Consider the following 13520-nt stretch of genomic DNA (forward strand, 5'->3'; position numbering starts at 1 on the left):
TTTTATGATGGACAGATGCACTTTTATGATGACAGATGCACTTTTATGATGGACAGATGCACTTTTATGATGGACAGATGCACTTTTATGAAGGACAGATGCACTTTTATGATGGACAGATGCACTTTTATGATGGACAGATGCACTTTTATGATGGATGGATGCACTTTTATGATGGACGGATGCACTTTTATGATGGACAGATGCACTTTTATGATGGATAGATGCACTTTTATGATGGACAGATGCACTTTTATGAAGGACAGATGCACTTTTATGATGGACAGATGCACTTTTATGATGGACTGTTGCAGTTTTATGATGGACAGATGCACTTTTATGATGGACAGATGCACTTTTATGATGGACAGATGCACTTTTATGATGGATGGATGCACTTTTATGATGGACGGATGCACTTTTATGATGGACGGATGCACTTTTATGATGGACAGATGCACTTTTATGATGGATGGATGCACTTTTATGATGGATGGATGCACTTTTATGATGGACAGATGCACTTTTATGATGGACAGATGCACTTTTATGATGGATGGATGCACTATTATGATGGATGGATGCACTTTTATGATGGACAGATGCACTTTTATGAAGGACAGATGCACTTTTATGATGGACAGATGCACTTTTATGATGGACAGATGCACTTTTATGAAGGACAGATGCACTTTTATGATGGACAGATGCACTTTTATGATGGACGGATGCACTTTTATGATGGATGGATGCACTTTTATGAAGGACAGATGCACTTTTATGATGGACAGATGCACTTTTATGAAGGACAGATGCACTTTTATGATGGACAGATGCACTTTTATGATGGACGGATGCACTTTTATGATGGATGGATGCACTTTTATGATGGATGGATGCACTTTTATGATGGACAGATGCACTTTTATGATGGATAGATGCACTTTTATGATGGACAGATGCACTTTTATGATGGACAGATGCACTTTTATGATGGACAGATGCACTTTTATGATGGACAGATGCACTTTTATGATGGACGGATGCACTTTTATGATGGACAGATGCACTTTTATGATGGACAGATGCACTTTTATGATGGACAGATGCACTTTTATGAAGGACAGATGCACTTTTATGATGGACTGTTGCAGTTTTATGATGGACAGATGCACTTTTATGATGGACAGATGCACTTTTATGATGGACAGATGCACTTTTATGATGGATGGATGCACTTTTATGATGGATGGATGCACTTTTATGATGGACAGATGCACTTTTATGATGGACGGATGCACTTTTATGATGGACAGATGCACTTTTATGATGGATGGATGCACTTTTATGATGGACAGATGCACTTTTATGATGGACAGATGCACTTTTATGATGGATGGATGCACTATTATGATGGATGGATGCACTTTTATGATGGACAGATGCACTTTTATGATGGACGGATGCACTTTTATGATGGACAGATGCACTTTTATGATGGACAGATGCACTTTTATGATGGACAGATGCACTTTTATGATGGACAGATGCACTTTTATGATGGACAGATGCACTTTTTTGGGTGAACTATGCCTTTACATCATCAACTGTGTTTACTGGGATACTCAACAAGATGGGCAAATTGACCCCAAATCAACTTTGACATCTCTAAAAAAACGTTAGAAGAATTCATAAACATGCACATATTGTGTTGCAGAGTTTTCAAAATTCCTGTACACATTTTCCCCAATGGGTGAGGCCTGGGGGCATTTTGACCTCACTCAACCTGAAACACTCTGAGTACAAATGTGACCACGCTGATTTTCTTGATAAGGCATAGACGAAATACCTTTTAGTGAAGAATGCGGTGTGAGATAAGAGACGTGTCTCCAGGGCTTCCTCACTGTCTCTGATGGGCTGTCTTCTCTTCTCCAGACGCTGCTGAGGAACCCGGAGAGGAAGGTAAACCTGATACCATCACACTCATTCAAAACTGGTTTACAGTTGAAACTGGGCCCGACGACCTTTGAACTAAACCACCAGCCTGTTTTCATACATACATCATTTCTGCTTTTCCCTCCTGAACAGAAGAAACAAAGCCAAAGCATAAGTGAGTGAGATTTCATTACTGTCATTGAATGTCATTTAAGTTGAAAATGTAAAGTGTGTGTAGTTTAGTTGCCTTTGTTCGTCCCGTGTGTGAGTGTAATTTGTCTCTTGTCTGTATTTATTCTCCTGCATGCGCTCTTTAGTTTTTATCTTTCGTGATTTTCCGTGCTCCAGTGATATATTAAAGACTTATTCCAGCATTTTCCTGTTTTTGGATGTTGCTTTCCGCTCAGCATGATACATAACGATAATATATAACCAAACATCCGCCAATAAAAGACTGTTTTATGAGAAGAAACTAATGCGTTGTTGTTTTTCAGACCCTTCCTGCCACCTTTAGTGCCTCCCAAAATTCCTGATGGAGAGAAAGTTGATTTTGATGTGAGAATATTGCATATTTTTAAAAAATTATTATATATATATATATTATATATATATTTTTAATATTTTATTTTTATTTTGTTTATATTTATATTTAATAAATTAATAAATTTAATTATATTTTTAAATATATTTTTATATTTTATTTTTGTTTATTTTATATTTTAAAATATTTTTATATTTTCTATCATTATTTATATTTTATCTTATTTGTGTATTATATTTCACCATTAATTTAAATATATACATCTTTTACATTTATTTTATTTTCTATATTTTATTTTATTTAAATTTTATTTATTATTTTTAAATATTTTTATTTTTTTATTTTTCAAATATTTTTATATTTTCTATCATTATTTTATATTTTATCTTATTTGTGTATTATATTGCATTATATTGATTAATTTAAGGATGTACATTTATTTTATTTTTATTATATTTTTATATTGTATTTTATTTTGTTTATATTTTATTTTGTAAATATTTTTATATTTTATTATTTTAAATATTTTTATATTTTATTTTATTTGTGTATTATATTGCACCATTAATTTAAGTATATACATCTACTTCATTTATTTTATTTTAATATTTGTAATATTTTATTTCATTTTGTTTATATTTTATTTATATTTTTATTTTATTTTTAAAATATATTTTTATATTTGATTTTGTTTATTTTATATTTTTAAATATTTTTATATTTTCTATCATTATTTATATTTTATCTTATTTGTGTATTATATTTCACCATTAATTTAAATATATACATCTTTTACATTTATTTTATATTTTATTTTCTATATTTTATTTTATTTATATTTTATTTACAATTTTGAAAAAATTGTATATTTTATTTTTTAAATATTTTTATATTTTCTATCATTATTTATATTTGATATTATTTGAGTATTATATTGCATTATATTGATTAATTTAAGTATATACATTTATTTTATTTTGTTTATAATTTATTTTATTTTGTAAATATTTGTATATTTTATTATTTTAAATATTTTTATATTTGATCTTATTTGTGTATTACATTAATTTAAGTATATAAATCTACTTCATTTATTTTATTTTATATTTTATTTTAATATTTGTAATATTTTATTTCATTTTAAATTTTATTTAAAAAATATTTTTATATTTTATTTTATTTTTAAAATATTTTTATAATTTTCTATCATTATTATATTATATCATTACATTATCAACTACTTCATTTAATTTTATTATATATTTATATTTAATTTAATTTAATTTTGTTTATATTTTATTTTTTAAACATTTTTATTTCATTTATTTATTTATTTTTAAATATTTTCTATCATTATTTATTTTTTATCCTATTTGTGTATTATATTGCACCATTAATTAACATTTACATTGCAGTCTTTTGTGTGCAGTTTTGTCTGTCTCAACACTTTCACCGTCACACCAATAAATCACTCTGAGCTTTCAAACAATGTAATATGACCTGTATGTTTTTGTAGCATTGCCATAAAACATGAGTAGTTTTACTGTACTGTACATTACCTCTATAAGGTAATTACCTTTAAACACGTGTCCTCAGGATATTCACCGCAAGCGAATGGAGAAAGACCTGACGGAGCTGCAGACGCTCATTGAGGCGCACTTCGAGGGCAGGAAGAAAGAAGAAGAAGAGCTAATCAACCTCACACAACGGATTGTAAGACACTTTACAGATGCATAATATAATAAATAAATACCCGAGTCAACTAATCGTGCTGAACAGACAAACATGCAAGGTCTATACTGGTCCACCAGCTGGACCAGCAACAAACCAGCATGGAAAACTCAAGCTCATTCACACCAAGAACGATAACTTTAACCCTTAAATGCATACCTCTGGTCTTCAGCGACCCGAGACGTCATTCACTCCTCCTACTCATTCATTTTTTAAAGTTAGACATCAACCTTCTTAGTATTCCTCAAACAATCCATTTTAAACAATATAACAAGAAAAAAATTATTATAATTGAATGTCTGTTTTTCCACTAGTTTTTTGTCAAAATCGTGATTGAGGTGAATGTAAACAGTTAAGAAATAAAGCGTGTATCAGTGTATTGGATCCGCGAGTTCGCTCTTAAAGGGACAGCTGCCTAATATTCCTGATACTGTGTTTTAATGTTAATCAAACAACAAAGGACAAGATTGTACATATTTTTTTTCCTGCACAATAATAAATGAATCTATAATGACGTAATAAGTGCAATTCAGCTTTATTCCACAAGGTGGCGATGTCTGATTCACAATGATGACGTTTCACTCATAGTTACCTCAGAAAATGAAACAATAATAATTATAATCTGCAAAACTTGAAATGGCTCAGATTTACTGCAGAGCAAGAACTGAACACATTCAAATATTAGTGTCACTTGATGATGGATCTGGTGAAAGAAGCTGTCAGAGATCAAAATATTGATTTTCAAGACGTTGGAAATGAGTTTTGAGAATATGCGTGAGATGGTGAATATGATCCAGATGCAGAATGTACTGGGAAATGAGCTCTGACGAGGACAGTGATGATGGTGTAAAACATCTGCTCAAACTGAACCCTTCCAAGCTCCAAAAGAGAACAAAATATGTTTTATTTTATTCTTCTATAATTGTTACTCTAATATCAGGAGTTTTATATATTGTCGCGACAGGTATAGATCTATCCATGTTAGATATAGATCCGGGTCACTAAAGACCCCAATATGTAAGAATGTTTGGCGGTCATGCATTTAAGGGTTAAAGATAAGATAACTACACCGATCAGACATTACATTATGACCTTTATCGAGGCATGGACTCCTCTAGACCCCTGAAGGTGTGCTGTGGTATCTGGCACCAAGATGTTAGCAGCAGATCCTTTAAGTCCTGTAAGTTGCGAGGTGGGACCTCCATGGATCGGACTTGTTTGTTCAGCTCATCCCACAGATGCTCATGTCAAACTCGCTCAAATCCTTACGCTTACGCTCAAGCTAAACTCTGGCTATCTTTCATATATTTGAGATACACTAAATATGATAAATATGACTAGTTCATCATCATAAGTGGGATAAATGTATGTTGTGACAGGAGAACCGCAGGTCCGAGCGATCGGAGCAGCACCGGATCCGCACCGAGCGGGACAGAGAGCGGCAAAACAAACTAGCCGTGAGTCTCTTCCAGATCATCACCGCCGTCCCACAGAAAGAGACGCCCGCTTCTCTGATCAGGAATTCATCTCTATTTCTTTCAGGAAGAAAAAGCACGAAAAGAGGAGGAAGAGGCCAAGAGGAAGGCTGACGATGACGCCAAGAAGAAAAAGGTTCTCGCAAGCTTTCAGTACACTGGATACATGCAACGGGTAAGGCCGCTCAGAGGTCAAAGGTCACAGTGCGGCGGTCACAAATGCTCACGTTCTGTTTGGTTTTGATTGACAGACAGACAAAAGGGGCGGGCCTAAGAAGCAAACGGAGAGAGAGAAGAAAAAAACCATCCTGAGTGAACGGCGTAAGGAACTGGACATCGAAAACGTCGGCGCGGATAAACTGAGGTAAAAAGTGATCAAAACACAACGGCTGCGTCTGAAATGGCTAACTCTGTTGAGTAAGGACTCATGAGGGGTTCGAGTGTGTAGCGCTGACGCATTCTTCCCTAAAACTAAACGGGCAGACCAGACCGGAAGTCGTAGAGACTTGAAACTTTAAGGGATGGTTGTACTCTCAATGCCTACAAAGACACCAGGCTCGTCCCAATCGGCCTGACGGGGGCGCTACAGCGCTCAAAAGTACCAAATGGCTCATAGCTCTTAAACCGTTATGCTGCTTTAACACTGGACGTGAATGAAGCGTTTCGCGCGAGTGATTTACATGTTAAGTCAATGCAAAGACGCGAATAGACATTCTGTGGTGCGATTCGCACGAATGAGGCGGCACGAATTGAACAAATAGAACGAGTTGAAAAATCTGAACTTTGCCGGATATCAGGAGCTTGCTCTAGTAGTGACAACAAAGAGGACAAAATCATATGGTTTTATTTAGAGATGCACCGGTTGACCGGCCAAAAATCGTAACCGGACGTTTTTTGCTTCTAGCGCGTGATCGGCAACCGGCCGGTTTTCTTTGTACTTTTCTGCCGATTTTTTTGTGTGCACATACGCCTATATTCAAAGCCGAAATACTTATTTTTGTAAAGAAGAACATGCTGAACTTTTGAAATGAAATACTATCAGTTCTGTAGCCTAGAGGATGATAATTTTTATTTTACCTTAAAATTACATTGACTTAATTTGATTTAAAAAGCACCTGCTCTTAGTTTTTTTCGTTGCACTAAACATTATTTGATTTAACATTTTGGAACAATTATATACTTTGGTTTTATTTAATTTAATTTACACTGAATTTAAAAACAAATGCTGATTTAAGTAACATGTTTGTTTGAATTGCAGAATATGCCGTTGTTGCCTTTAATTTCACCTTTCAGCCTTTTCATTTCCAATTCAATTTCCCGTTAATTTCAGATTGCAGACTTGTTTTCATTAGCCAAAAGCCAATTTAGCCTGTTAAATACCAAATAAACATCTTGTTCATGTATACTTTCATTCTTTTATTGTGTACATTTAAAAATAAATAAATCAGAAATTGGAATCGTCCATCACTATTTATATTAATCATATATTAATATCTGGTTCAGACAAGTGTGCATATGATTATCACTGTGATGACATTAAATGACATGAAACACAACACAGTCTCTTTTTGTTAAATGCAAGTTTATGTGTGATCAATAATACAAAAGTATAAGTAAAAGGTATAATAAGCTACACATGAAATAAAGCAAACAATTCAGTCAAACATTCACAGTCAGAGCTAGTCGACTACAACTGTAACGTAAAGTTAAAGAGCCTAAAAATAAAAAAGTAATGAAACTTCTCTTTGCCCGCAGTCTAAACGATTTGCCAGGGAACAAATTATAGATCCATGAGAGCAAAGATCGGCCGATACAAGACGAATTATAGCTGGAGACGCCACAGAGACATCAGAGCCAGCGGCAGAAGGACTGGCTGAGGAAAGGCTGATCTCACCGGGTTAATGAGCGCCGCTGATCCACTGGAGCTCACACACACACACACACACACACACACACCAGATCGCATGTTCAACTCCACATCACATGTTCAGCTCCACACACACCAGATCACATGTTCAACTCCACACACACACACACCAGATCACATGTTCAACTCCACACACACCAGATCGCATGTTCAACTCCACATCACATGTTCAACTCCACACACACCAGATCGCATGTTCAACTCCACATCACATGTTCAGCTCCACACACACCAGATCACATGTTCAACTCCACACACACACACACCAGATCACATGTTCAACTCCACACACACCAGATCGCATGTTCAACTCCACATCACATGTTCAACTCCACACACACCAGATCGCATGTTCAACTCCACATCACATGTTCAGCTCCACACACACCAGATCACATGTGCAACTCCACACACACCAGATCACATGTTCAACTCCACACACACCAGATCACATGTTCAACTCCACACACACCACATCACATGAGGCTTGTTCGACTTCACCCAGCGATGCGCAGACCGATCGGCGGCTGACTTGAAGCAGTGCATGCCGGTTAGAAATTTTGTCCGACTTGAGGCAGCGCCGACGCCACGTGACAGTGACGTATGTCAACAAAGTGCCGCGAGAGCGATTCGAGAGCAGCCGGCGATTACAGCCGGTGCAGTTTCTCCAGAGCGACTGCATGAGGCTGCAGGGGCTCTGATGACGACACAGCCGTTCCACGATTGGCCAGATTCACCGCATGACAGCGATCACGTGTGTTTCGTGTTTATTCTAAAACCTTCAGCTCCACTAATGCGCACAAATCTGTTTTTTATAACAGTAAAACCTCCTTTCATGTAGTCGCGCTGTTATATTGTCATGTTTATCAAAATATAACTGATTAAAAACATAGACCCCACTTCATTGATAGTGTAGGCTTATATGTTGAACTTTATTCTTGTAAAAACACACGCTGTATTAAGCAGTGCATAAAGTATAACATGACAATAATGTCTCTGAAACATCTGTGTATTGCCAAATATTGCATTTATTTCACTTCAGCTGATAAAGTGTGCAAACACAGCGCGAGCGTCACCGCGGGAAGCAGAAAGTGTCCGACTTCACGTCTGTGTTTGCAGCTCCTCCGCCTGCACGCGGCTACTCTCGCCGATCAGTTTCATCCAGCCGCAGCCGATGTCGAACACACCTATGTTCAACTCCACACACACCACATCACATGTTCAGCTCCACACACACCAGATCACATGATCAACTCCACACACACCACATCACATGTTCAGCTCCACACACACCAGATCACATGTTCAACTCCACACACACACACACCAGATCACATGTTCAACTCCACACACACCAGATCGCATGTTCAACTCCACACACACCACATCACATGTTCAACTCCACACACACCACATCACATGTTCAGCTCCACACACACCAGATCACATGTTCAACTCCACACACACCACATCACATGTTCAACTCCACACACACCACATCACATGTTCAGCTCCACACACACCAGATCACATGTTCAACTCCACACACACACACACCAGATCACATGTTCAACTCCACACACACCAGATCGCATGTTCAACTCCACATCACATGTTCAACTCCACACACACCAGATCGCATGTTCAACTCCACATCACATGTTCAGCTCCACACACACCACATCACATGTTCAACTCCACACACACCAGAGGTGTGTTCGACATCGGCTGCGGCTGGATGAAACTGATCGGCGAGAGTAGCCGCGTGCAGGCGGAGGAGCTGCAAACACAGACGTGAAGTCGGACACTTTCTGCTTCCCGCGGTGACGCTCGCGCTGTGTTTGCACACTTTATCAGCTGAAGTGAAATAAATGCAATATTTGGCAATACACAGATGTTTCAGAGACATTATTGTCATGTTATACTTTATGCACTGCTTAATACAGCGTGTGTTTTTACAAGAATAAAGTTCAACATATAAGCCTACACTATCAATGAAGTGGGGTCTATGTTTTTAATCAGTTATATTTTGATAAACATGACAATATAATATCGCGACTACATGAAAGGAGGTTTTACTGTTATAAAAAACAGATTTGTGCGCATTAGTGGAGCTGAAGGTTTTAGAATAAACACGAAACACACGTGATCGCTGTCATGCGGTGAATCTGGCCAATCGTGGAACGGCTGTGTCGTCATCAGAGCCCCTGCAGCCTCATGCAGTCGCTCTGGAGAAACTGCACCGGCTGTAATCGCCGGCTGCTCTCGAATTGCTCTCGCGGCACTTTGTTGACATACGTCACTGTCACGTGGCGTCGGCGCTGCCTCAAGTCGGACAAAATTTCTAACCGGCATGCACTGCTTCAAGTCAGCCGCCGATCGGTCTGCGCATCGCTGGGTGAAGTCGAACAAGCCTCAGATCACATGTTCAACTCCACACACACCACATCACATGTTCAACTCCACACACACCACATCACATGTTCAACTCCACACACACCACATCACATGTTCAGCTCCACACACACCACATCACATGTTCAACTCCACACACACCACATCACATGTTCAACTCCACACACACCAGATCACATGAGGTGTGTTCGACATCGGCTGCGGCTGGAATCAACTGATCGGCGAGAGTAGCCGCATGCAGGCGGAGGAGCTGCAAACACAGACGTGAAGTCGGACACTTTCTGCTTCCCGCGGTGACGCTCGCGCTGTGTTTGCACACTTTATCAGCTGAAGTGAAATAAATGCAATATTTGGCAATACACAGATGTTTCAGAGACATTATTGTCATGTAATACTTTATGCACTGCTTAATACAGCGTGTGTTTTTACAAGAATAAAGTTCAACATATAAGCCTACACTATCAATGAAGTGGGGTCTATGTTTTTAATCAGTTATATTTTGATAAACATGACAATATAACATCGCGACTACATGAAAGGAGGTTTTACTGTTATAAAAAACAGATTTGTGCGCATTAGTGGAGCTGAAGGTTTTAGAATAAACACGAAACACACGTGATCGCTGTCATGCGGTGAATCTGGCCAATCGTGGAACGGCTGTGTCGTCATCAGAGCCCCTGCAGCCTCATGCAGTCGCTCTGGAGAAACTGCACCGGCTGTAATCGCCGGCTGCTCTCGAATCGCTCTCGCGGCACTTTGTTGACATACGTCACTGTCACGTGGCGTCGGCGCTGCCTCAAGTCGGACAAAATTTCTAACCGGCATGCACTGCTTCAAGTCAGCCGCCGATCGGTCTGCACATCGCTGGGTGAAGTCGAACAAGCCTATGTTCAACTCCACACACACCAGATCACATGTTCAGCTCCACACACACCAGATCACATGTTCAACTCCACACACACCAGATCACATGTTCAACTCCACACACACCAGATCACATGATCAAGTCCACACACACCAGATCACATGATCAAGTCCACACACACCAGATCACATGTTCAACTCCACACACACCAGATCACATGTTCAACTCCACACACACCAGATCACATGATCAAGTCCACACACACCAGATCACATGTTCAACTCCACACACACCAGATCACATGTTCAACTCCACACACACACACCAGATCACATGTTCAACTCCACACACACACACACCAGATCACATGTTCAACTCCACACACACACACCAGATCACATGTTCAACTCCACACACACCAGATCACATGTTCAACTCCACACACACCAGATCACATGAGGCTTGTTCGACTTCACCCAGCGATGCGCAGACCGATCGGCGGCTGACTTGAAGCAGTGCATGCCGGTTAGAAATTTTGTCCGACTTGAGGCAGCGCCGACGCCACGTGACAGTGACGTATGTCAACAAAGTGCCGCGAGAGCGATTCGAGAGCAGCCGGCGATTACAGCCGGTGCAGTTTCTCGAGAGCGACTGCATGAGGCTGCAGGGGCTCTGATGACGACACAGCCGTTCCACGATTGGCCAGATTCACCGCATGACAGCGATCACGTGTTTTCGTGTTTATTCTAAAACCTTCAGCTCCACTAATGCGCACAAATCTGATTTTTATAACAGTAAAACCTCCTTTCATGTAGTCGCGCTGTTATATTGTCATGTTTATCAAAATATAACTGATTAAAAACATAGACCCCACTTCATTGATAGTGTAGGCTTATATGTTGAACTTTATTCTTGTAAAAACACACGCTGTATTAAGCAGTGCATAAAGTATTACATGACAATAATGTCTCTGAAACATCTGTGTATTGCCAAATATTGCATTTATTTCACTTCAGCTGATAAAGTGTGCAAACACAGCGCGAGCGTCACCGCGAGAAGCAGAAAGTGTCCGACTTCACGTCTGTGTTTGCAGCTCCTCCGCCTGCATGCGGCTACTCTCGCCGATCAGTTGATTCCAGCCGCAGCCGATGTCGAACACACCTATGTTCAACTCCACACACACCAGATCACATGTTCAACTCCACATCACATGTTCAGCTCCACACACACAAGATCACATGTTCAACTCCACACACACCAGATCACATGTTCAACTCCACACACACCAGATCACATGTTCAACTCCACACACACCAGATCACATGTTCAACTCCACACACACCAGATCACATGTTCAACTCCACACACACACCAGATCACATGTTCAGAGAGGAGCTCTCTTTATAAACAAACCACAGATTACAACTACATTTTCACCTGAAAAAGTCTTAAAACTACCTTTTGTGACAAAATAGTAGTATTTTTAAATTATGCTGGGTTTCTCATCACATTACTTCACCATGTGACAGCAGCGAGCAGGCTCCTGATTGGTTAACGCGGCACGAATTGACACCAAAGTTCAAATTTTTCAACTTGGGCGTCAGATGGGAATTCGCTTCAAACGCGTGAATGCACAAAAAGCACAGCAAAACGCTCAATTTGCGTGAAATTTGCGTGAAATTTGCATCTTTCGCGCGAACTGGACGGACGAATCGCGTCTTTCGTGCCGCAGGACCTCCAGACACGCGTCAACACGCCTTTCCATTGGTAAATTGGTAAAGTGACATGATGAGAAACTTTGCTCCGGTACGCTATAGAATACATTTTAAAGTTCTTTTATCAGTTTTTAAGTCATTAAATGGCTTAGCTCCGCCATATCTTTCTGATCTGCCTATTTTATAGTCTGCCTATTGAAATTACAACTGCTCCTACTTTGCCCTTTTTTAAATCTAGGCTAAAAACGGTTTTATTTGACCTGTCCTATAATAATTGATTGTCGATGCAGCTGTCCTGTTTTTGATAGTTTGTAGCTGTTTATATTGTGTATATGTTTTTTAATAAAACAAGTGTCTCAAGTGTCTGAAAAACCTGCTTTAGTGAACTAGTCTTAGATTTTTAGCCTGATCAGAACCAAACCAGTGCAGCTGGATTCTCTGCAGTCTGAGTGTCAATAGTTATCAAAAAAAGTGGATATTTCGGTTCATGGTCCCTAAGGGCCGTCACAACGTTTGAAGTGGGAGGAGCCACTTTTACTAAAATGGCTATAACTTGTGAACGGAATGAGATATTTTCACCAAACTACACTTATGTAAGAGCTCATTCTGTGGTCGTGTGAAAAAGGATGCCACTTGGTGGCGCTATAACAGGGAAAAAACCTATAACTACTTCACCGTTCGTCCGGTTGACTTGAAAATTGGCATGTAGTGTCTTTGTGCGAGGTGCCATGATTGGCTATGCGGACAGTACACTGACGTATCTCAAAAAACATGTCCGCCATCGGCCAAAGAATTTTAAGCAGCTATCAGACGAGGTTAACGGAGGTCGATCGCAACGAAACTTGGTATGTGTCATCGGCACGATGCCCTGAAAGAGCCTGAGAAGTTTCGAGCCAGCGCTTTTTACGGAAGTCAC

General features: G+C 39.1%; 1 protein-coding gene across 1 annotated transcript in view; it reads left to right on the forward strand.

Annotated features, from left to right (window-relative positions):
• The window catches only part of tnnt2b (troponin T type 2b (cardiac)), a 36650-nt gene that overhangs the window by 13859 nt on the left and 9271 nt on the right, over positions 1-13520 (forward strand). The window contains exons 4-10 of the mRNA XM_079840360.1: positions 1936-1962; positions 2089-2110; positions 2430-2490; positions 4073-4189; positions 5587-5664; positions 5750-5857; positions 5934-6046. Coding sequence (XP_079696486.1) covers positions 4091-4189; positions 5587-5664; positions 5750-5857; positions 5934-6046 — 398 coding nt within the window. The 5' untranslated portion in view covers positions 1936-1962; positions 2089-2110; positions 2430-2490; positions 4073-4090. The remainder of the gene's footprint in view (positions 1-1935; positions 1963-2088; positions 2111-2429; positions 2491-4072; positions 4190-5586; positions 5665-5749; positions 5858-5933; positions 6047-13520) is intronic.

The sequence above is a fragment of the Gobio gobio genome (assembly GCF_949357685.1).
Source record: "Gobio gobio genome assembly, chromosome: 17".
In the NCBI taxonomy this organism is placed as follows: domain Eukaryota; kingdom Metazoa; phylum Chordata; class Actinopteri; order Cypriniformes; family Gobionidae; genus Gobio; species Gobio gobio.